The sequence below is a fragment of the Hyposmocoma kahamanoa genome, unplaced genomic scaffold, assembly GCF_003589595.1.
Source record: "Hyposmocoma kahamanoa isolate Upper Pololo Valley unplaced genomic scaffold, ASM358959v1 64, whole genome shotgun sequence".
NCBI lineage: Eukaryota > Metazoa > Arthropoda > Insecta > Lepidoptera > Cosmopterigidae > Hyposmocoma > Hyposmocoma kahamanoa.
This window is the reverse complement of record NW_020653852.1, coordinates 13,449,813-13,476,311: the sequence shown is the minus strand read 5'-3', so window position 1 is coordinate 13,476,311 and position 26,499 is coordinate 13,449,813. Positions and strand designations below refer to the sequence as shown.

At 36.0% G+C, this 26,499-nt stretch overlaps 1 protein-coding gene across 1 annotated transcript; it reads right to left on the bottom strand.

Annotated features, from left to right (window-relative positions):
• Window positions 1-539: 539 nt before the first annotated feature.
• Window positions 540-24,536, bottom strand: LOC113230675 (cAMP-dependent protein kinase type II regulatory subunit). Its single transcript, XM_026464707.1, has 7 exons — window positions 24,087-24,536; window positions 20,883-21,076; window positions 13,897-14,034; window positions 10,755-10,967; window positions 6,604-6,775; window positions 5,213-5,302; window positions 540-4,861 (listed from the first exon to the last, which is right to left on the bottom strand). The coding sequence occupies exons 1-7, from the start codon at window positions 24,298-24,300 to the stop codon at window positions 4,731-4,733; spliced, it is 1,152 nt and encodes a 383-aa protein (XP_026320492.1). The 5' UTR covers window positions 24,301-24,536; the 3' UTR covers window positions 540-4,730.
• Between the last annotated feature and the right edge of the window lie 1,963 nt (window positions 24,537-26,499).

The window sequence follows — 26,499 nt, the reverse complement described above, 5'->3', positions numbered from 1 at the left end:
AACAAATATATTGTGTTATTATTTCAAAGTGTTATTTTGTAGTTTTAAAGCACACGAAATAATGAAATAGCCAACTCTCCTTTTTCTACTCATTGCATGCGCAAAAGATGGAAAGAGACCCATTACGTCAGTTTCAAGAAGCTTATATAAACTTCTTGGTCATTTTCAATTGTTCGAACCACAAGCGATTGAAATATTTAGAACAAACTGTAGAGTTGCTTTGATTTTAATCCTATTTTTAAAATGATTTTTTTATTAAACGTTAGCGATAACTAACAAAATATTGTTGTACTCGTTTTACGGCATGGGATTACCTATCGGAAGTCAGAAAATACATTTGCCGGAGCTGTGGTTCTCGAGATTAAAAAATGGTGTGCCAAGTGTTTGATTGCAAAGTTTTTTCTGCTCAGTTCATGTAGCTACTCTAGTGTAGTTGAATCTAATTAAAAAAAATAGAAACAAGCTAAATTGCTAAATTTCAAAATGATTGTAGGAAAATAGGTGAGGGTGGGTGTGTGAGGAGGTTAAATAATCAACACAAATTAGTTCTACAAACAAATATAATTCAGTTTTCTAACATTTTACGATACATAATTTTTATAAATGTACAGGGTAAGCTCATGACGTGGGTAAAGCGGTACTAGTTCTCAACTGGCTACCGGATGTATACACGGTGCAATTAATATTAGACATGGTGGCGGCTTCCCGCTTGATATGCTTCACTTCATGGAACTGTATGACAACTTACATCTAATGTGAATGTGAAGATATGGAGTTTGTTCCAAAGTGCCGTCAGGTTACAAATCTACTTTAAGACACCAATGACTAGTAATTTATAAAAATTTACGCTACGTTTAAGCGTATCGAATTTTAAATTTTACATCAGAATGCCAGACAACGCGAGCGCCCCAGAAGCACGGCCACTGTGAACAGTAGCAAACTTCTGTGCGTCCCATTGGAAGACAACAGAATCAAAATGCCACAATTCACACGTTAATTTGTGCTTCCGTACGTAAACGTGACTCAAACGATTCTCCCAATTGTAGATTAATGAGCCTTATTTATTACCGATGCGATTACTTAGAATGCTCGAGTTAACATCAGTATAAAGAGAAATATATACCTTAATACTATTATTTATTTAAAATCTATAAATAAATTCCACACTGACAAAATTTAACACATAATATTGATGTAAACGACGTAGATGACAGTAAATTATTGCACGATACTATAAACAACTACTTGGTTGAAACACCGGGAGACACACAGACACATAATATGCGGTAGAATGGACACGCTACGGACCTCACCTGTACAATGTAACAAACACAGTGTTATACACGGGAATATCAAACTTGTGGGCTTCGACGTAACCACCGATGATACATTCGATTTTTCTCTTGTGATGCCGTGTTTGTAGACAAATGTCTATATAGATAGATAGATAGATAGATACTTTTTTCACTGGTAACTTTACATATCTTTGCTTTAAGAGAAAGCACTGGTATATAACTCTGGCAGTTACGTTTTACCGTAGCTAATAATATGTATCATAGAAGGGAAAACTTCGGAATGACATCCCACACACTTAAAAGCAATCCAAATTGGAAGTTCTTAGATTGACATCATTTCAAAGACCGCATACCATTAGATACTATGCAAAATATTATCAATTATATCAATAGTGTAATAACGTACAGTCAAGAATATTATGTGTTGCTTGGTTTTGCATACCGATTTTAGTACAAAGTAATTTACGACATCCGGAAATGTAAACACATTCGACTGTACGTTTGATTATAAAATGGACACGAAAATTATTTTATGTTTACTTTATATATAATTTGATCAAATGTTACCCGAATGCACTATAAATACACATACCTCACAACACATTTCACAATTTCACTTAGAAAAGGCAGTTCAAGAAGATAAAACACGAGAAGGTGGTTAGTGAGAAAACACTAATTGGTATCCTGATTGATGCTCAGTATGAAATAGGCACTTGAAGTGAGACATTATCAGACAAAAATAAAATCTATTGTGGTAACAAAAATAAAATTATAAAAAAATATATTCCAACGAACAACGGGAATGTAATAGCTAAAACAAATGCGATACAGATCGCAACTAGAAGCGGAAACCTCACAGAGAAAACTATTATGGCTGAAAATATATACCTTTGAAACTCTAAAACCGCAACACGGCACATTTAACAAAATAAATATACTAACATTCATATCAATTAGTTAATAAATTCAATACAATAAAAAAATCTATGGCAGCTGAAATAATTTGTACATATTGCGTCAAAAACAATACACCACTCCCCTCAGGATTTGACTATGCTCCATTCAATTTCCTAATCTACTAATATTTAAATTACAATAAGAAGTGACAAAAACTAACTACTACATAGTAAATATAGACTTAAATATTTAGTGCTACACATGATCTTTATGCATTCACCTACTTTGGCTGGACTCACAAATAAGGTTGTAGATTTTTCTAATTTAAATAATACTGGAAATATCTACCTGAGGGTCTCACGTTTGGCGCCCGCGTCAGCGCCGCGGGCAAACCACCAGCGGTGCTACGATACTATCACACCAGTGATTTGCTCAAATAATAAATATACACCAATATACTATTACCATACAAAAGGGCCTCACCCAAAAAACAATCTACGAATGAAAATGTGTTCGCTACAAATTATTAGAGTAAGCACACAGCACACCTCAGATCTAAGTAGGATTGTTAGAGAAACAATAGGAACTCTCTACAACAGAAAAAGCTTTTAAAACATAAATTAATTAACACAAACAACAATTCCTGTGCTTAACGAAAATGCCTATGCAATATAATAATCCATAATCTATACAGTAAATATTTCTGAATTTAATCTGAATGTTATTCCTTTTCTTATGTTGAATATGCCATTATTGCCTGTATTCCCCTGCAGTAATGGAACTATAATTTAATTTGGCATTCAACATAATCTGTTCCGCGCATTGTTACATCTCCATATACATATATCGCAAATCCATTAAACGCGTTATTTAAATAAATAATAAAAATAGTGACATAGATTTCATCTAGTCACAAATAAAAATAAAAACTACATACTTTACCTACAGGTATATAAATTCTGTATCGCTTGGAAAGCGTGTCAGTGTAATTCTTGCCGTCTGTAGAAACGGCGATAGTGAAGGATCCAAAATAAGACAAGTTAGCTGCCGCCATAAGCGAAAGGGCCGGTAAAGCACATTAATTACCTCGGAGAAAATGGGAAAGAATAGAAAAAATAAATGTTTTCTACAATTCCATAACAATGCTGTTAATGTAAGTTAAAATAATTGTCCACAGGACCAGATTGTGAATGTTTAAGTGTTTAGTAAAAGAGTCAGGTCAAAAGTATTCACAAAGGACTGATGCGATTTGTGGGTGTTTGTTTTCATTACCCCCGAAATAACGAATGTGACATCAGGGCGTTTTAGCTTACGACGTCAGTTCGAGCGCCGAATAGCATTGCATTGTCACTTTTTAAACTCCTCGACTAAAAATCTTTTAATGGTATAATTTTATACCTTTGCTCAGTAATACTTAATATATTCTTCTATTCTTAGGTGTTCCCTTCACATTATACCGACAGTCGTAGAAAGCAAATTTTACAATTTGAAGCAGGTACGCAAATTGATGGCGATTTCAGATCAAATTTAAAATAAATATATCCAACAATGTTCTGTTTAACGCTTCTGGTGAAAAGGGCAACCAATAAGCACTATCACGTTAACGAATATTATTGCACATATATACACAAACACTCTTTCTTATATTTGGTAACGTATAATGTTTCCAATAAACAACACGCGAACTTTTAATCAAATAAATAATTATGGCACATTTTGTGAGCATAGATTGTTTTTCAATTTATAGAAACATTTTTCTTTTCGTCCAAAACGGACAGGCTATAGGTAAAGACCACACTGCCTATAGAAACTCAATTGTCTTTTACCATAGACACAGTATATGTCATACAAAAATCAGAAAATTTTGTTTTCTACGACAATCGATTATACTACCCTTCATTCAGAGTGTACCTTATATTTACATAGCTACTAAGGCAATCCACTATCTAAAATAAGCGTATATTTGTACCAATGCAATATTATTGAGCTCTCGTCTCTTCACGTCCCTTTCCCCTTCCAACTCGTAATCCCTAACCTACAAAGGAATTAACATGGCACAGTATACGTAGAATATTCATTAAATTCTTTATAAATTAAATTTATTCTCCGTCCCGACTGTCATTAGTAAGCGGTAAGTTAAGCGATGAATACATATAATTTGTAGAAGCGATTGTAATGATCGCTTTATCATGAGCATAAAAACTGACTGCGGCGTTAGATTTCGAGATTAGGCTGGTCTCTTTGGTAATTTAACTTGTACAATAAAATTTATTACATCACATTCTATACTAAAATAAAAACCAATACTTTCAGTTTGTGAGATCTCCAATAGAACGTTAAATTAAACATTCGTTACTCAGATTCGCCAGCGAAAGTCTACGAAAATTCAACATAAATTAAACAAAATGTTAATCCAGCATAACCTCAACTCTTGAGCCAGTCAAAAAGGAACTCGAAATAAAAAAAAAACTATAGAGTATAGATTACGGTGAGTGGAAGGGAAACAACGGCCCGCGTTGCTTGCTGTCTATGGAGCGTTCATCGCACATCGGTCAGGTTGCTCTTGTCTCCGAACAATTTGACTAATTGTTCCTCGTAGTCGTCGATATTACGCTTCATGATCTCCATGCAAGGACCCAGCAGTCGTTCGAATGTCTCCACGTCGAGGACTGAATAACAAAGTATATTTTATTTTTTTTAATTAGTTTCTATATTGACTAAAGAAAGACAATGGGAAGTAGATATACAATATTAAATCTTATATGTATTTGTTTTATACATATAAAATTTGATAATAAAAAACATTTGATTAGTAATCACGTAACACTGAACGTGGAAAATAAATATTCTTTACTGTTATTTACATGTTTACTTTTATATCATACATATATCTCATAATGTGTTTTATTGTATAGCTACAATGTTATACGATTTCATAAGGCTCAACAGCAAATGGTCAAAATTTGTAAACAATATTGAACATGTTGAAGTAGCTCATAATAAACAGTAATGATACTTACATGCTACCTTGGTGGGGCCAACGGCGTAGGCCGATGCGGCGCGTGGCTTGTGGGTCACGAGGGCCAGCTCTCCGAAGTAGCCGCCCTTGTCTGTAAACAAACATTACACACTATAAATATCGTAGTATATAAAAACACGTGATACCTTTATAGATAGCTTGTGAACTTGAACACGTTATTTTCCATGATATAAGAGAGTGAAACTATAGGTAGTATAGAAGTATTGTGTCCAGCAAAACATACTGATGCCTTACTTTCTCAAACTAGTATCTTATAAAGAGTGATTGTTCAGGAAATGGCCAAACTTTCTATTTATTTTAAATTTCTTATCAAGGGCTTTAATTTGGATGCATTACTTTAAGAATAGGTAAAAAAGGCCAGTGTGTGAATATGAAAGAAATGTGATGTGAAATCAGCCTGCAAAATTTGTATAATAAGACAGTCGGTAATTTAAATGTGGTGATAGTTATTTGGATCAATTTTAATATTATATATTATAATATAGTATTTGTAAAATTATAAACTGCTACCCAGTAATGGGTGAAGTCGGGCTGTGGATGATGAAGTTGATTTGTGAAATGTAACTAGATGTGTGATGTGTGTAAATAATAATAATTTGAATAATGTCAAAATAAATATGCAAATGTAAAAATTAGACAATGAACTTAGCGATTTGTCAATTATAAATTGAATTTGTCATTGAAAACTGTAATTTATGCATCGGTTTTGAGGGCCCGTTAGTGTTGTGGTTTGTCTATAAGTTAATAAAGTAAGAGTAGCAAGTGATCGACTGGAAATCATAGAAGCAAAACCGTAATCAGTGCATCTTGACAGACAGCTCTAGTGTTGATGAGAGCATAACTTAAAAGATACCGTTGCCAAACGTTACGTCAGTTTGACAGTGATGTTTTTTGAAACGCAGTTCGGATGTGAACTTTACGAAACACCTTTTTCTACCTTGGCTCCAGCTCCAAAGTGCTAGCACCATGTCCTGTATAATTTTTGTTGTACAATGTAATCTCAGTACAGATACTAAAAAAACCGATCTCAAAAGTTTTATTGAAATCGGTTACCGGAAAGTGCGCGACATCGGATTCATCCCCTAATTTACTCTTGAGGTGGGCTATTTTCTTCAAATTTAAACGGGACCATTATTGAGGTACCCTCTTTCCAGCAAAAAAAAGAATCATCAAAATCGGTTCATCCGGAGTTATCGCCTAACATACATACAAAAAAAAACAGACGACTTAAGAACCTCCTCCTTTTTTTGAAGTCGGTTAAAAAGGTATGAACTAATATTTTTTGTATCAATCACACCATATTGGTGCCATAATACACCCATTTGTTCTAGCTCATCTACACAATCGTGTGGGATTAAAAGTAATACATACCAAGGCGCTTGATCTCGTGCTCGTTGCCGTCGTCACGTGTTATACGGATGGAGACGTTGCCGTCTTCAACGAAATACATGCCGTCAGCCGTGTCGCCCTGTCGGATAATCAGCTCGCCATCAATCAGGGAGCGGGGCACCAGAGCGTCAGCAAGATTTGCACGCTCGTACGGCTGAAGACAAACAGTATGGCTTGATAATAAATGACACAAATTAATTATTAAATACAACGCGAATACATGCACATTCGGTTAGATGTCGCTAGACGTTGAATAAGACTGATCAAATACACTTTGGTTATCGCGGTAAATATACCCGTTATTTTAATGATGTAAGGAGTACCTTATGTCAATGAAATAAGGATCATATTATTAGTCACACATGTTACATGGTACTCGAATAAAACTAGTGTTGTTTATCGCGAATTTTATCGCAAACTGGCCCTGTACTCTCGTTGACTGTACGACATCGTCCGAAAGATTTACTGTCAAATAAGTCATTTCCGACCTAATTAAAAGACGTATGATGCGAATGAAGCTTCATACTTGACTTGTTGTCTTTTATTTTTATTAATTTGCATTAGGACCCTGGCTAAAATTTAATTAGTCACAAATGGTAACCTATCACAAACTCGAAATTTTTTTTGTCTGAAATAACGTTTGTTCGAATTTTCATTACATCGAAAACCGAATTATAACGAAACAGTTGTTCTTTCAGGATATGTTGAATGTTTATCGCAAAGACACGATTAGGTTCGGTTAAATTAAGTTAGGTTAGGTTTAAAAGAAAAAACATTTTCCTCTCAAAATTACTTTCGAGGTTATGAAATTTCGACCGAACGTTATTTCTGGAAAATGTCATTTCGGACTACTGATAGGTAACCGTCACAAATACCATGGAAATGAGCCGTGGTAGCCTAATGGTTTGACCTACTGCCTCCCAAGCAGAGTGTCGTGGGTTCGAATCCGGACTCGCATCTCTGAATTTCTCGGAATTTACGTGCGAAATTTAATTTGAAATGTATTATGAGCTTTTCGGTGAAGGAGAACATCGTAATGAAACCTGCACGTTGAAGGTGTACAACTCTCGGAAAACGTGTGAAGTCCCCAACCCGCATTGGGCCAGGGTGGCGGATTATGGCCTAAACCCTCGTTTGAAAGGAGACCCGTGCCCAGCAGTAGGATGTACAAAAGGGTTGATGATGATGATGACCATAGAAATAACGTACATAATATTTCCATACAAAAGGTTCTTAATTCTGAAGTAGTCTACTTGGCTACAGTTGGACATAGTTATGCAAACTACAACCAACCCGCAAAATGTCACTTTCGAGATAATTACATTTTTGTAAAAAGTGTGAAGAAATAAATAGGTAAGTTATTTAAGACAAACAACGTGGGTTATGTGTAGAATTGAGAATGATATAGGGAAACTATTATATTATATAGCAATACATAGAAAACATTACGTATATTTTTATTTCGTTAACGAGAACCATGTTCTACGTATGTATGTATGTATGTTGTTCTAGTTTTCGTATATGTGACATAGATACATTTAGCATATTTAAAAAATACATTATATGAAGTTAAGTAGCATGGTTCTTTTTAGCTATTAAAAAGTTACTTATTTAGGATTGGTACCCTGACGGACTTTTATTTTCTCCGTTTTGGCTTGGTATATTGCCAGAATCTTTTGTGAGCGAGTAAAGGATATGTCTGGTGTTCTACTTAAACACAACTCAATTTCACGAGATGTGGGTTGGTTCTTGTTTGCATAACTATGTCCAGTTATCACATGAATGTAAACAATCAAACATCGCTTAAGTGATGTGAGATCGTTATCAAAGCGTGCTTATTGTGTTAAAATGACACTTATAGCTCTATCTATTATTCTCAGTATTGATAAGCACTTTGAACTGTAGACACTTCAATGAACTTATCAGCAACAATGTTTTCTGTCGAAATTACTTTCTGCGCTGCCTTCTTCCGTCTTTCATCGAGATATTCCAAAATGTATATCGTCGGGTATAGTACAATTACGCATAACTAGCATTGGATTATGAGCTTCCATTTTGGTAATTTAGTGGTCAAATCAAATCCGCGTAAATGTTGTGGCAACCAAATTAGCGTGAATTACAGGAATCTATTGTTATCAGTCCGTAGACAACATTAATTAATGCTTACTGTGCAAAAATGAATGTCGTAACCATTTAAATAACAAAGTAATTAACGTTAAATCCCTGCCCTGTAAAATTTGATTTAGTGCAGATACGCGTCTTTTACCAATACTACACACGCGGAATTGCACTATCCCTAACGATGTGTTAGTGTTTAGTTTAGTTTAGAGGGGTGCATGAAATGAGCCTCCCTACTAATGCTTTCCTGTACGACTGACGCACCCTGGGCAATAATTGGCGAGGACCTTACGCCGATTGGCAAACAAACCCTTTCACCACCATGGCAAGCATTATTGTGTATGCCATCAATATCATATGAAAGTTTTTAGTGTTCTTTACAGTATTTAGACAATATTGTGTAAAGTTAGACGACCCGCTGTTGGATACAGGACTCCGTTACGTAAAGTCAAAGTCGCAATCTATCGTGTTGGCTCAAAGTATCTTCGAAGAGTTTATTTTATTTTAGAATTTAAAAAGGTTACAATTTTCTTAGCTAAACCTTGTCCTACAAAACAGTTTGACTGCAGACAAACGAGTCTCGAATGAACAAAAGGTTACAAACTGACACTTACGCTCAATTTATATTACGGCGGAACGAAATGGAAGCGAATTTTTATAACGATATTGTACATAGCTTAATGAACTTCATGGTCAATTGTGTAACGTACAAACTAAATAGGAGCCAAAATCTTCCGCGGAATGCGCGAGCTATCTCGAGCATGCGCGATAATTCCGCAGAGGATTCTAGAATCCTACAACAAAGTACAAACTAGATAGGTACGATCTAAACTCTGTTCTGTACGTTACACAATTGACCATAAAGTTCTTTATGCTATGTACAATATCGTTACAAAATTCGCTTCCATTCAGTTCCGCCGCTATATAAATTGAGCCTTAGTGTGGTTAAAAATTCTTAAATAAAATAATTATATTACAATTTAACAAAAATTTGTGAAATATTCTATCAACATTTTATAAAAATTTAATTCTTTTACTTTCATTATACTAATAACCTCTGGTAAGCTGTTTAATAGAAATGGATAACGTTTCTTTAAGGTCCTATCTCCATAGTAGTTAATGACTCTTGGGATAACAAATTTACCCGATGTCATCGACCTTGTATTGTAGTTATCCATAAACCGTACGCAACAAAGATATAACACTGCCCTCCTTATCATAACCAACATTTTTAGCAACATTGAGTTATTAACATATTTGTGATCAGTGAGATGAGATCTATTTAGTTTTATTGTTAAGCAAAATCAGCGTAATTACAGCGTATTTTTAGATGACAATAAAAATTATATTGCCAATATCTCGAAAGTTACAGTGAGGGCCAGTTCCCATTATGTCGTGACGACAGATAGTCGGGCAGTTTAAAGTATCGTGGCTTGTACAGTAATACCCCGTTTTGCGCGATTTTGTGATAACGCGATTTTCAAAATTCGCGCTTAATTACCCCGTTTTAGGCGGAGGATGCATTCATTGATTTAGCCAACTTGAACCCGTAGCTTCTCAGTTACTAAAAGTGAATTGTTACAGGTAGTTGTCTTTCTTGGTAGGTCCTTTAATTTGTAATCACATTGGTACTGTCCGTTATCCAGGGAAGAGCAAGAACGTCAATCGTCTGACGATAAATAAAACGTCACGATAAAAATGTAACGACAGATAATCGCAGCTTCAAACGATTCTGTCGACTCAAACGACAAGGCGGCTGCGGTGAACCGATAAATTGTCGTTACGATCTAGTGGAAACAGCTAGACACGACAGTCGTTTAACGATAAATTAAACATCCATGACATAGTCACGACAGATAGTCGTGATATGGGAACAGGCTATACGCGACAGTTGTCCAACGATAAATAAAATGTTACTACAATGATAAGGAGGGCAGGATAGAAAGAAGTAGTTGGAAATTATTGTTTCATCATATTGTTTTAACGTTAAAGTAAAAATAAAGTATTGTTGTTACCTGAAGGGCCTTCAGCATGGGCACTTTGTCCAGCAGCTCTTCGTACAGCTTACGCTTCTTGAAGGCGCTCTTGAGCAGGATGCGGCGGAAGGTGTGGCGGTCCATGGCCCAGAGAGCGCCCGGCGTCTGCGCGCGCACACTCGCTGCACGCGGCATGTTGTACATCAGGGCCAGTTCGCCGAATGAACCAGTGCCTTCGTATGTGTGCACCACCTGGTCATAATAATAACGTCAAAATAGTAACTGTCTTAAATCATCACCATCTAAAGAGTCGTAGGTAGCCTAACGGTTTCACCTACCGCCTTTCAAACACAGGCCGTGGGTCCGAATCCGAGCTCATACCTCGAGTTTTTCGGAATTTATGTGCGAAATTTAACTTGAAATTTACCATAAACTTTTCGGTGAAGGAAAACATCGTGAGGAAACCTGCACGTCAGGGTTCCGAGGGTTCACAACCCTCGGAATACATATGGAGTCGCCAACCCCCATTGGGCCAGTGTGGTAAAACACTCGCATGAGAGGAGACTCATGCCCAGCAGTGGGATGTATAAATGGGTTGATGATGAGTAAGCATCTTGTCTTTTTTACTTCAGATGCTTTACAATCCAATTTGAATGATTTAAGTTCAAAATGAAATGTCAAATCCCGTAAATTTGAAAACCAATTTTCAGCAGTTTCAGACGAAACTGCAGACAGAAACGGTTGAAAGTGCGAAATTGTTTTTTTTTTCTATATTTAATATATATAAAACTAGTCTACTATGGGCGCACCGTACTCCGTAAATACTAACTTGGCTTATACAAATGGTGTATAAAAGTGAAAACCTAGAAAAAATGCTCAATATTGTTTTAAAGATGATGACCGCGGTGGCCCAACAGGGTGTACTGTGGGCGATGGAAGAGATCCCGGATAGTGCTCCGGAGTGAATTCCGTTGTTCAAATATTACATGGTACAAGGACTTCCCTAGTCTTCTGGGCGTGTCGACTTTGAAGTTTATATTAATTGTGTGGCATACACAGCATTATCAGTGGCGTTGTACAGGTCCTCGCGTGTGCAGGGACAAGCAGAGCAGGACACAAGATGTGCCATAGCCTGGGGAGAGACACCACACATGCGCTCTTCGAGCTATAACCCCGCGCGAGCGTGCTCTCCTTGCTTCAGCTGTCTTGGGTATTTAGAGACTTCCAAGTTTGCCAAGGTAGATCATGCCCAGGACGGTGCTGCGACAGCGGAATGAGTGATGCCGTGAGGCGTCTCTCCTTTCAGAGACTTATTCGGTCTTGGTTAGTTTCCCCGTCCAGAAGGTATATTTCTTTAATGAAGTTATGGCTACTCTTTAGTTTCTTTTCCCTTTGAATACAGATCATTGGTGTGGTTATTTGGCACATTATTATTATTACTAAAGAACAATATACGAGCTTATAACCATTAACTGCCTCCGAGGCCGAGTGATTACCATGCCATGCTAACATGCGTGGCAGAGGTCCCGGGTTCAATTCAGGGAGAAATATTTGTATGGCCTACATTTATTTCTCTCGTGAGTTTGGGTATAATTTGTGGTTGTCTATGTGTGTGTCGGTGGCACCCGCGATACAGGGTTATTATTATATGCAAAACTGTATGGGTTTTCTTCACAAGAACATGCATAGATAGAATTGTTCTCTTTAGACCATTCAAAGACTACCGTCTTGCTATGGCATCATGTCACTTTGTGTTAAGTTTGATATAATACAGCCAAAGCCAATACAGTAATGTGATTATCCGCTTAAATTAGGTATGAAAAAACCACAATATATACGTAAATAATTCAATAAGTATAATCATTTTCCTATAAACTACAAAAACATACAGTGTACTTGTATAGCATTCGACTTACAAATAATAAAAGGGACATATCGTCGGGGATTGTGCAAATCCGCGTACGTAGTAAATGTAAAAGGCGCGTATCTGCACCAAACCAGATTTCACAGGACAGGGATTTAACGTTATTACCTTGTTATTTCAATGGCTATGACTTTATTTTTGCACAGTAAGCATTAATTTGTTGTCTACGGACTGATAACAATAGATTCCTGTAATTCAAGCTAATTTGGTTGACATGACATTTACGCGGATTTGATTTGACCACTAAATGACCGTAATGGAAAGTCATAATCAAATGCTAGTTACGCGTAATTGCACTATAACGCGAAACAATTTCAAAGATCGAATGTGAAAACTCAACAATTTCGATATTAATAATACTCTATCCTTATTTTTCAAAATAGGTCTCAAACTCTTCCTTCCTACTACAGACAATTTGGAAGACGTGACATGTGCTCCCGGGGGTAACTTTTTAGGTCAATAACATTCTGCCAGTATGGTTCTATAAAACAGAAGCGCGTCTATACGGCTTCTTTACAACTAAAAGCTTGCAACAATGTAGCTTATATAAGGCAAGAACTGAAGAAAATTTATCTCCATAATATTATATTATATTATATTCCTGTTCCATAAAATCCAGTTTACAATGCAGTTTTCTGTTGGATTAAAATCGGTTTACTTTTTACTTGTTTCCTATTTGCAAATGTAATCATGAATAGAGTTAATACTATTGAAAAATTTAGATTCAAGTACGATTGTTATAATAGTAGTAATAAGAAACGTTTTAACTTTACTTTTATAACTTTTATAACTAATTTCGTGATTATAGTCGACCATGTCTACCTATAAGAAGATATGGTGAATCGATTGCAATGCGAAAATAGGTCGCAAAATTAGAAAATGGCACTATTTTGAAGTATTTTTGAATATCACTACGTTTTAATACCATGATACTCAATTATTTTTTGTGTAATGACTCCATTAGTTTGTCATAATCATAATTAATATAAAGATAGAACATTTTAAAAAATCCTTCGAACCGGCTGATTCGAACCAGCGCCTTCAAGCATGCCGTGTCAGATCTGGCACAATTATAACACGATGATAATACGATGCAGAGACTTAGTTCTCAAATCACAAATCAATAAAAGTATTAAGGATAGAATATTTGTCACCATCCCCACTAATGAGCACGTCGAAGTTGACATTTTTGTTTGCTTAGAAGTCGTCGCCATCTTTAGACCATTATGTAGGAAACATTCTAGAAGTTTCAATTACCTTCTCGATGCCATCATCTCCTGTGACGAGCACGTCGAAGATGCCGTTCTCGATGACGTAGAAGTTGTCGCCGTCGTCGCCCTGCCGAATCACGTACTCGCTGGGCTCCACGCGTTTCTCGAACATCGCGTCCAGCACCTGAACAAGATAACATCATGGGATTGCCATTACGTGAAACTGATGCAGAAAATTGTACTGCAAACTGAGGAAAAAAGGAACGGAAGCCTAGGACATTAATGTTAAAATTAGATAATGTTGTATCGTTCCAATTTCGTATTTATGTTTGTAACTATAGGATTAAATTTTGAGGGCTTAGATTTTCTTTCGAGTAGCAGTAAAAGCTCTGAGTGGCACTGCAACTGTTATGGACAGGCGTGTACCTTACCATCAGGCGCACGATTTATTCGTCCCGTCACTTGATAAAAAAAAGTATATTGTAACATTACAATAATATTACTCAAATTCGTACCATGACAAACCTGTCATCCAAGTAATGTATTATTGTGTTAAAGTGATGGAAAAAACTAACGATTTCAAAAAGATTGTCTATTCCATGCTAAAACGTTATATGAATTGCATAATGCCATCATCTTTTTTTTAAGGTTCGAATCGTCCAATTGGTAGTATAATGTTAAAGTACTTTTATTCATTATTTTATTTATATGCAGAGAATTTTAATTGCCAAAAAAAGGAAAGGTATGTAATAATAAAAACTATTAAGATTGCGTTGTTTTAAAATATTTTGTCTTCATTTTCACAAGAAAAATTAATAAAACAGCCTTGATTGTCACATTGTGAATCCGGAATTAGTCTAGTGTCAGCAGTTAAACTCAACGCAAACTAGGCTGATCCCTGTGACACTTCATTTGACGTTAGTCGTAGGGATAAGGTAAAGTGGATAGATTTTTAGTGTATTTGATTTTTGAAGCAAAATTTCTCTCTTACAGTTTTATTTTTCTGTCATTAATCGTATAGTTAATAAATAAAAAAATAATCATATCATTAATTTGTAGGTTTCAAAAAAGTTATAACACTGACATGACATTCATTGCCATTGCCTATGACTAAAATATATACTTTATATTAAATTATCGAAAACTTTTTATCGATATGCATCATCTCTAGTAAATGTAGTGTAATGAAGTAACCTTTGCAAGTTGTCGTAAAAATATAATGAATTTTGAAAAAAAAAAAAAGAAAAAAAAAAGAAAGTTTTTCCGCTCATTTCTTAGAAATAAACATTGGTTTGGTGTCATTTTTACTTTAATTTAATGTAAATTTAAATTTACTTAAACAAAATTCATTTAAAAGCGAGGCTTATAAAAATAAGTTTATAAAATATGTAAATTAGTGCACGTCGTTACAAAGTTATATTGTGTACATTTTATGTCACAGGGATCATCCTACATTATTTTTAGTTTAGTGTCTTTGTCATCTTTCCAAACGTTGTCAGTGAAAGCGCGTGAAGTTACGAAATTAACATCGGGTCTTTTTAATTTACGACAAATTCTTTCTCATGTATAAATAATATAATAATATATAAATAAATAATAATAAAAATACTTATACGTTAAACTTAACTTTTTACCAATCTTATTTTAAGATTGCTAAATTTGAGACAGAAGATATTACCTTTACCTTTATTACCTATTGCCTTAATGTCGAAGTCGCGTCATAGTATGAATTCAGTGAATTAATATTCACAAAGTTGCCTATAAAACATCATAGTTTCAATATTATAATAAAAGGTTGTGGTAGGCCCCCTGGACCCCTTTACAAGCTGTTAAAGCTCATAATTCGTCTTGTTTTGACTTGATTTTTTAACTGAGTACAATAACGACACATTTCGGGACCAACACTTATTGTATACGACACTTTTCTTGAATACCGTCTTCTGACTTTTCTTTGTGTCTTCACACAAAGATGGGAAAGACGAACGACCGTGGGAAATCCTTTATGTATGAGAATTCTTTTATAATTCCGGCGTTAATAATAATTGTGTTGGTTCATAATCGTTTGTTCTTATAAATATCCAAATCGAATGAATTATAAAAGTTGTATTAAGGAAGTATTTTTATAAATACACTCACAAATAATTCAGTGGTGATTTCCTTACTTAGAAATTATTTCTAAGTCACCAGACCTTGCACGTTTCGTATCCAGATGTCGGACTGAGAATGGGAGTAGACCCCAAGACATGGTGTTCAATTTTAAAAAACGAGCTAACTACAAGTAATTTGAACAATCGTTAGCTTTGTAGGTAACTGGCCCAATTTAAATTGCCGCGGAATGGAACGGAAGCGAATTTTTGTAACCATAGTACAATGAACTTCATGTCAACTGTATAAAGTACAAACTATACATACAACTACCACAAGCCAAAGGAAAGTCGCGCATCTTCCGGAGAATTCTCACGCATTCTCGGGAATTCACGAAGCTAAAGTGTTGTTACAGTCGCTACAATTTGTACGTTGCGCAATTGACATTTCATTATGCCATGTACAATTTCGTTACAAAAATTAGCTTTTATGCCGATCCGCTGCAATCTATATTAAGCCTAAGAGTCAGTCATTTTGATGACTGTGATGATGGTGTGCTGTGTGGTTGTGATGAGCACACCATCATCATTTGTGCTTTTCTATGGAATTACAAAGTTACGTATATGTACTTTGGCTAGTTTCTAGCTTCCATTTATGAAAAAAATATACAGTAAAAAAAGTTTTAGTGTGGTGAATTGACGGTAGGATGACTGCTTATTGCACAAAGTTCCCTGCAAATTATTTCATGTTTACAATAGTTACTCTTACTACAAAAATGAAGAGCTCTAAACTAAGTTTCGAAGATTCCACATCATTTCAAAACAGTGCTTTTTAGTTAGACACTGTTTTGTAGAAGTTAAGACGATATGCATACGTGTGGGCTTCGAGATTGTCACTAGTTGAATACGTCATATAGATATACGCCCGCCTATTCTCCCTACCCTAGTACCTACTCATAGTACAGGAGAAATTGACCTACTTTCAGATAGGCAAATGGTTGTGACAGATTATACAAAAAAAATAATTAAATATTATGTTTTTGCTATCATGACATAATTTCTTTTCCCATAATCATATATCCCACTACTTTGTTACCAATTATTTTTGATACAAAGATCGAACAAACAAAGATAAATTCCTTATTTAAAACTCGAACCAGCGTCTGAGGAATTTTTCTTTGTGTTTGTTCTATCTTTGTATAACGTAAATAAAATAAATAACGCACACACTCAACATAGCCCCGCACTAGGGAAACCCTGTGTCGCGGGTGGCATGGACAACCACAAATTACACCCAAACTCACGAGAGAAATAAATGTAAGCCATACAAACATTTCTCCCGGCCCGGGAATCGAACCTGGGACCTCTGCGTGGCAGTCCGGCATGGTAACCGTTCGGCCACGGAGGCAGTTAAGTAAAATACGCTTTTAGGCTTCTTGTTCCGCTATCACCAAAATACTTAATAATGTCTCGTTTTGATAAAACAAGATACACGTTACATTAATTTTTTTTTAAATAGCGCGTAAGCGAAATATATATAAAACCAGTCCACCAGACTACACAATATTAGTTCTTTTTTGGGTCATTAAACATTTTTAGTTATTTTTGTTAAATTTAATGATTAAACATTTCACAACTATCATAAACATGTGTTTTATTATTAAAACTACATAAAAACTACATTTTTGATAATAGTCTCGAACTCATCAAAGCAGCAGTTTATATTTTGAATGAAAAAAAAAAATGTTATGTAGTTACCCTTCTGAAGGATAATAATCGAGGATTAGATTTCGAATCTTGGTCTTATGTGCTTTAAAATGCGCCTTGTGTAGTTAATTGACATGCCAGTTTAAGGCATGCCTCCATATTTCACAGGACCTTTAAGCGCCCGAGGCGAAAGTTTTCGTGCGGCCGCCGCGCGGCGACCGCCCAGTTACCACGCCTTCATGTACATTAATGGCGAATCTGAATTCTATTTACTAGGCAACAACATTTAAATTCCTCTGAATAATACAACCGCGCGGTCGCCGCGTAGACCAAATTCAAGCCAGGCTCGCCCGCGTGGCCGGCACGCTCATTTAAGTTAAAACGTAAAACCTAAACAAATAGGGCGTATTTTGCTATGACAGTTAGACGCACGCGATCGTTGCGCGGCGGCAACGTGGACTCCGCTCGGCGGCCGCGGTGAGCGCAATGAAATTCGTATCGAATAAATGCGCCCTACAGGTGTCCCGCTTCGAGAAAAAAATTTAAGGGTCAAGTTACGTTTGTCTCAATAGGGTATGGTTTTCGTAATACGGTTCTTGTATAATATGTGAATGATTATCCGTATCCAAATAATTTAGTTCCACAAGATTGTGCATTGCGCAATGCGAATGAATTCAGGTTAATTTGTTGTAGGCTAGTATTTTCTTATCATAATGCTATTTAAAAGGGGTGATGGAAATCAAATAGTACCACACGTTAGTTCCAAATAGAGATGCGCTGCCGCCGCTAGATTGGACATAGTTAAACATAAAGGATCCAATGCACATTCAGTCACTTTAGAGATATGGCAGTTTGAAGTTTAAAAATGTTTCTCAGTCTTGTTTTATTTTCAAAACTTATAATGTCACGTTTATATCATGGATTTTTTTGCATAACACACGTGCTTTCGTTGTATGTGATGTTGTCTAATATTTATATTTACTTAGTGTACATAGCACAATAGATTAGTCTTAGTAATAATAATTTAGTGCAAAACTACATTCTTCAAATTAAAAACGACAAGAAAACAAAAATGTGCAAAGAATTTTACAAAGTGATTCGTTTAAACAGTTACAGGATAACTTTTTTTATAAAAAAAAAATCGACCTCAAAAGTTCTTGAAATTACATCTATTTGCCAAGCGAAACCGGATTCATCCCCTAGTTTGCCACTCTTGGAAGTGGAATATTTTCTTAAAATTTAAATGGGACCAATACTGAAGTACCCTCATTGTAACAAAAAATATAATTATCGAAATCGGTTTACAAATCGAGTAATTGCTTAACATTCAAAAAAATATATTATATAAAATATATTGAGAACCTCCTCCTTGTTTTTGGAAGTCGGTTAAAAAGAAATACAATAATAATAACAATGTAACGGAACTCAATATGATTAAAAACTCAAGCGATACACGCAATTGCCAGGCGTGGGCACAATAGTTTTATCACAATCGAATGAATAATAATGGAACGCATACTGGACAACTTTTATACATATACAAGACCAGCTGGTGCCCGTGACTTCGTCTGCATAGAACAAGTACTTCGGGTTGACTACTAACTTGGGCAAGGATAGGTCATCCATACAAACTTTCATCTCCTATTTCACCTACTTTAAGATTTATTTTTGTGACAAAAGTTAGCCCTTTTCCTTCTTGTAGGTACCATCTATCTTTATACCAAATTCATGAAATTTAATTCAGCAGATTAGGCGTGAAAACGTAACAAACAGAGTTAATTTCGAGTTCATTTATAATATCAGTTTGAAAGACTAGAAAATATTGTAACTCGATAACTTTTTTATAATAAAAAGCCCGACCTCAAAAGTACGTGGAATTACATTTATTTGCTAAGTTTTTTTGAAATCGGTTACCGGAAATTGCGCGAAACCGGATTTATCTCCTAGTTTGTAACCCTTAGAGGTGGAATATTCTTTAAACTGAGGTAATCTCTTTCCAAAAAAAAAAAGAATCATCCAAATCGGTCCACAAATGCCGGAGTAATCACGTAACATACACACAAAAAAAAAAGGAAATCGATGGCTTAATTTCTCAAACACGTATCTTACAAAGAGTGATTATTCAGGAGATGGCAAAATTTACTATTTATTTCAAATTTCCTATCAAGGGGGTTAATTTGAATAATGCATCCTTTAAGAATAGGTAAAAGCCAGTGTGTGAATATGAAGAAAATATGATGTGAAATCAGCCAGCAAAATTTGTACATACAATTAATTTTTTGCATTTCATTAACTTTGTGCTTTGAGATACGAGTTTGAGAAAGTAAGGAGACGAATACTATTACAGTCGAATTGAGAACCTCCTGATTTATGTTAAAAAGAAGAATTATAACAAACGGGCTCACTTACTCGAGTTTTCTATAAGTTCTTATCGCTCCTATAATATAGCAAGTGACGTGACGTAAACATGTCACAGTAAGTGTAGCGTATAATAAAAGAGGCCTATCTGATTAAATAAAAAGATTACGGTATTTATGATCAAAATGGTCCTTTGATCATGGCCGTGTTGTTTACTGTTACAAAGAGGCATCAATTTTCCATGTGTAACTGTGGATTAAATCAAGATACGGGCAGCGTGGCTCGTCTGTGGCGATAACCGTAATCCTTTTCTGGCGATTGTACGTAATACTTTAATCACATAAGTTTTTGCAGAATGTATACAGGGTTTTTTGTAAAATACTAACAACTTTTATTCCATTATTTTTCATAATTCATCAGATTTTATTTTCGTAGACATACATATATTAAAATAGACCGCTCTAAATGATGATAGGTACAATGTGTGATAGCGTGTAAGCGGGAGTGGGAGTCGCTGGGGAGGACGACGATGCTTGTATGTACAACAAAAACCTAAAAAGTTTGTTTTTAGTAAACTTATTACGTTTTGTAAAAAGTCATGGAACAAAAGTTGTTGAATATTTTGTCTTGCGAGGTCGTTAGTATTTTACAAATAACCCTGTATATTTTAATCACGTTCGTAAATTCAATATATAGAAAGTTTAATCAGTAATAATATGACGTAATATGTATTGGTATGCACAGTATAAAATCTAAGAATACAATAGAGACAAACTATTATACATATAGTTCGACCTGACTGTGACCTCTGTAGCCCTGTTGAGGCGACAGGAGCTGGTTTGGGTCCAGTTGATTGTATGTGTAGATTATTACAGTAACCTACCTGCTGCATCTGCTGGGCATCAAGCGAGCGGAAGAGCAAGATGCCGCGTACAGCTTCGGCGAGCCGCGTGCGCTGCGCATCCGATTTGGGGAACACCACGGGCGCACCCTCGTCCGAGTCATCCTCCTCGGGGTCGTACGTCTCCGCGAACACCGACTTGCGCCGGTTGTTGAAGCGCGCCGCTACCGGCGGCTCTGTGTGGACAGGCCTTTATGTTACTTAAGTTTTTAAGCAAACAATTTTAATTCCATAAAAGTGCAAAAGAAGGAGTGTAATGTGTATTTTATCATAATGATATAGCCGAATTATACTAATTAATTTGACCCTTTTGACATGAGTAATAACTAAATTTTTTTAAATTTGTTAACACTTTTCGTAATTTAATAGAACTGGCCAATAATAAATAAGGTGACCTATTTCACACTATGTTTCTCCAGTGTCTGCAACATGTGGCAAGTAAAACCACATGTAGTTTGATCTAAACACGCCTATGACATGTGTTAATCGTTATACCTATATGTGTTGACCCGCACAAGAATTTTAACTGTAAAACGCTAAGACGAAACTCAGTGAACAATCATGAACAGACAATATATGTATATGCTATCATCAAAATGTTTAACTGAAGCTCCAAAACTTATGTAATTTACTCACTAAAGTGCTTGTTATACATACATATACGTTATGTGAAAGTTAAACTCTCGTCGTAGATAGATCTTGTGGTCTAGCGTAACGCAGGCGCTACGCATCGGATAAGATATTGCGGTTTTCAACACACAATACACTAACATTATAAATAATAGAGATATTCCCGAGATGTTCTACGTCAAAGCGGTAAAAAAAACTGTAATTACAACGTATTATTTCCTCGTTAGTGAATACTGTCGAGGCTAAGTAGTTATAAGTTTTATCACGCATACAAAGTATCAAACTGTGCTGTAGTTGTAATGCACGGCAGTTAGACGTCATGGTACTCGCGCGCCGGTCTCTAACTAGGACAACATTAATCTGTAATAAGTATGGCAAATGCTGTTGACCTTGCAACGAACTGGTTCCCTGTAAGGCTACGATTTGTATTGGGAAATTACGTTCCCGTCGATACATAGAAATGATCGCACCTGGATTTTTTACGTCTATTTCTGAAGACGATACGTGATAATGCATGTTTGGTACAAAGTCAAACTTTCAAATAGCAAGAGTTCTTAGTTAATTCTCTTTGCATTAGGAAATATACAATAAATTATGCATAACTTGGATTTCTTTTTAAATTGCGCCACTATGTGAGCTGCAAAGTCACTAGACTAAATTCTAAAACCCCGATAAAAGCAAGTTCGTGATCGAACCGATTTTGTATATACATTTTCGCCGAAATTGAGACATGATGTCACCTGGGATCGAATAGCCGTCAACACTATCTTCACGTAATAATCTAGAGGGTTAAGCGACGTATTTACGAGCGCATTTTGTAAGTTAATTATAGAGAACATGACATCACTATTAATTAACTGATACAAACAACTTAACTCTCGTCTACACACTAATTACCTGTAACCGTGCCTCGACACTTTTACGAAAAAACCATTATTTTTCAAAGTGAGTCATTACTACAGTTAATGTGTTTTATAATGGTCATGTTTCTTACTCCACATACTTATGCCAACAATGAAGCAGAATATCTCTCTTACGCAAATAAACTCAAGGCCCAGTTAGCACCTGTATGTTTCATTGTGAAAATACATGTTACTTGTCATTACATGGGCTCAGCTAATTTTATGTAACACGCATGTAAAAAGGCCACCATCTGGATCAGTTCACGACGTTAAAGTCAGCCGCAGACGTGAAAAAACAAGCCAATCTCATCATCACAAACTTCAAAGCGTTAAAAAACAAACACACAAATGGGATCAGCATGTAGTAAACACTGAGAATTTATGCTTCACCAGTTTCACTACTATTAGTTTTACAAACTCTTGGAAGCAATGTTAGAGATTTTCAACTTGTTCTTCATTGAATGCATTCAATTACTATTGATTATGCTGCTATACCTTCAATTGTTTCTAGAAAATAGTGGGTAATTACATGGGTAATTGGTACATCTCCATTAATGCGTGCTGTAACTGAATTTTATTGCATCAATTAAATTGTTTTAGGAGTCTGCCTAACTCATCAATGGGAAATGAGGGTGATAACAGGAGTTTAGATTTAGATTTTCCATTGCGGTGTTTATCATTGTAAGTCCACAATTGTAGCCTTAGAAATTTTATTAATTTCCAATACGAATTATAATTGTGGGAGGAAATCCAGTTGCCACAAATAATGCCCTGTCTGTTATTTATTACTTGGCAAGTGATATTCCCTAAAATTTCATATTATACATAAATAAAGTTATATCATTGGAACTGTAATGGCACTGTGCCAAAATCTGAGCATAATAATTATAACTGTTAGAAGTATAAGAGTGTATTTATAAATATTTTTATTTCACTCTTTATAAAAGGAGCAACAGGTTTTAAATAGAAGTGTTGAAAGTGTATATAACAAACAATTGTGCTATGTTTTAGAACTATTAAAACTTAAAAAAAAAACTAATAAATCTATATTCTACTCAGCAACTGCTAGCATCTAACGCAGCTATTTAATGAGGATATGAGCTAACTCTGAGTGATCAAACAAGTATTTTTCTAATATGGTCCAATCTAAGTAAGTGTTACACTACACTAATGTCAGAGAATAGTAACAATATAATCATTGAAGTTATTCTATGTTTAAAATAGGTCATTACTTTCTTAACCATGTTCTAATTTCAAATATGTCATCACAGTCAATCAAAGTCAAGGTACTGGCACTATTTATTTTCACATGTCCATTTACAATTAATGTAAAGCAGTCCGTGTTATAAATTAGATTTATTCAATAATCACTTATTAATTGTACCATATAGATAAGCAGATTTTGGTATGAAATAGAATTAGATCACAGATTGTTGGCAATAGAGGCAAATCCTTGTGTAGGTAACATGTCAGTCACTCTGTATGCACAAATGACATATGGACTGCAAACTAGGTACAATTATGTATTCAGTTCATTGAGATGGAAATGACATGATCCTATGGCTACAGCGCGGCCCTAACAAGCTCACCTCGCCCTATCCAAGTGCCCGGAGACTATACGTGATTGTGTAAGTTATTATGAGAGGATTGGTACCTTCTTCATCTGATATTATGGACTCATCCGGCGTGCCGGCGGTCGGGCCCCGAACTATGGTCGTGGTCCTGTTGTTTTGTAACCGTGTGAAGAACTCGACCGCGTAGTTGATCACGTCCCCGGGCTGCTCCAGCAGATAACTTATGGTGAACTCCAATAAGATCTCTCTAAGGTCATCCGGGACTTGTATGCGTCCGCCCTGAGGCCTGCTCATTTCTACAGGCGTCGCCTCGCTTTCTCAATAGTATCCCGTGGAGAACGTCGAAGCGGCACGTTAGATTACAACTCCAATATCATAGCCATCGAATTAGCTAAAGCGACACACCAACGAGCAATCTTACGATGGGAAGTAGCACTACATACAAAACGTTAGTAATAAATAAAACCACACTATTATACTAAGACTTTCTCAAATAATAGTCTCTGCTACGTGAAATTAAATACAATGACACACTTAGAAAATTATTCTCGTCCTCCAGCCTGATAAAATATAAAATCTCCCTTCACTAAAAGTAAAAATGGCGAATTTTGGATTGCCCTACTTCTTCCACTCACTTCACTTCAATCATTTTTGTAAAAGGTCTTGCCATAAAAAAATATTAACCATAGACTAAAATAGCTGACAATCGATCGTGTTGGGAAGTGCGCTTTTTTCTTAGTGAATTGGAAGACTTGTCCGTCTTACATGAAGTATGATAGAATATATGCGGTATCTCTCTCGCAAGCGCGCTTACTTTTTAATTACTGAGGTGTACTTCTACTCAGTAATAGATGGCGCTTTACATAATAAAATTATAGCAAATTCGAAACTTTGATCACTTTTGTAAATCGAATCGAAGACCTCCGTGGTCGAGTAGCTCACACACCGGTTTTGAAAGTGTCGCCATTTCTGAGGTACCGGATTCGAACCCCAGCCGGATCAATGTAGAAATCGAACTTTTCTATATTCTCTCGGGTCTGGGTGTTTGTTGTACCGTCGTTGTTTCCGATTTCTTTAACCAAGTGCTTTAGTTACCTCCTCACCACAGAGTACATTGAATAACTGTGAAGTACTAGCTTTGGGATCGAAGCAACGTATGTAATGTTGTCTAATATTTATACTACATTAATATAATCCTGCAGGCTATCCTCGAAATAAACTGAACTAGTAATCAATAAATGCTTGACAGTCTCGTTTGTGGCGGCCCATGCTGTTTAGTTCCCTGAAATTAGTTTTTTAAATGTTCAAACCATTTTAGATTGTCTTATCAGGTCGCGGGAAGAGTGGAATGCCGCCTGTGCTAGCGTGTCTCGAGACCGCGTGCACCAAGCCCCGCGCTATCGTCCCGTTTGTCGAACACTTCTTGTTTGACAACGTTAATTTAAATGATTGGTATAAATCGGTAAAGAAAACAATTTTACGTATGTTCAATTCAATACAATTTTAAGACCTTATCTTGACCTGCTCTAATTGATAATACCCACTAGCGTCTTTTCTTCTGTTTCTTTTTGTTACACAAGTTGTATTTACTGTAAATGGCGGCCACACACGTTGCGGTCTACCTGCGCAGAACGTGTGTTGGAAAATACTTGTGCAGTTTAGTGTACCTGCACAGGTAGACCTCTCCGGTAGACCGTAAACTGAATGGCGGCCATAATACAAAAGTGGCTGTAGAAATAGCTATGCGCTCTTCACACGATATTTTCGAATGGCAGCTCAAACCAGACTATAGCCACAGTATTACAATATCTTACCTTTCTTTTACAATATAGCTCTTGACACACACCCGAGTACGCGCCACCACCGGCGTATGATCGGACTTGTTTGTGACGCGAGCTCGCCTGTAAATCGGCGCGGTTAGCCACCGTTTTTTATTTTAACAATGTTCGAAGAAAATTACATGTAATATTAAACAGGGCCAGCATAAACTCATGCTCGTGAAGTTATGTCAAACGAGATCATTTAATTTTGTGTATTACCTTGTCTTGGAACCAAAGTAAAATATAAATGATTTTGAGTTAAACCTCCACACATACTTACACGTTTCCGCGCCGTATCGCATTAGCACTCGCCTCAAATAAACATGCCTATGTAGTATGTATGTATTATCATAATTACAAATGTAGTGCAGAGTCAATGTAGTCTACCTACGTGATTATTGTTTTGACGCCAATCGGTCAGAATTTCAAACATTTAATTGCGAGGCCGGTGGAATAAGGCATATGGCGTTGAGCCGTGTAGCCCTGTTAGCATAACGTCGATGCTGCAGTGTGCGGAGAATACTGAAATTAAAACACAAGACTTAAGTAAGGTTCGAATATAACTGCCTCCGTGGCCGAACGGCTACCATGCCGGACTGCCACGCAGAGGTCCCAGGTCGATTCCCGGGCCGGGAGAAATATTTGTATGGCCTACATTTATTTATCTCTTGAG

Bases quoted from the DNA above. Each gene is read 5' to 3' on its own strand.
- LOC113230675 (XM_026464707.1), bottom strand. From the start codon at position 24,300: ATGAGCAGGCCTCAGGGCGGACGCATACAAGTCCCGGATGACCTTAGA. The intron at 10,968-13,896 runs GTAATTGAAACT...TATTATGACCAG, and splicing joins GAGATGATGGCATCGAGAAG to GTGGTGCACACATACGAAGG. The intron at 6,776-10,754 runs GTAACAACAATA...GTTTGTCTTCAG, and splicing joins CCATGCTGAAGGCCCTTCAG to CCGTACGAGCGTGCAAATCT.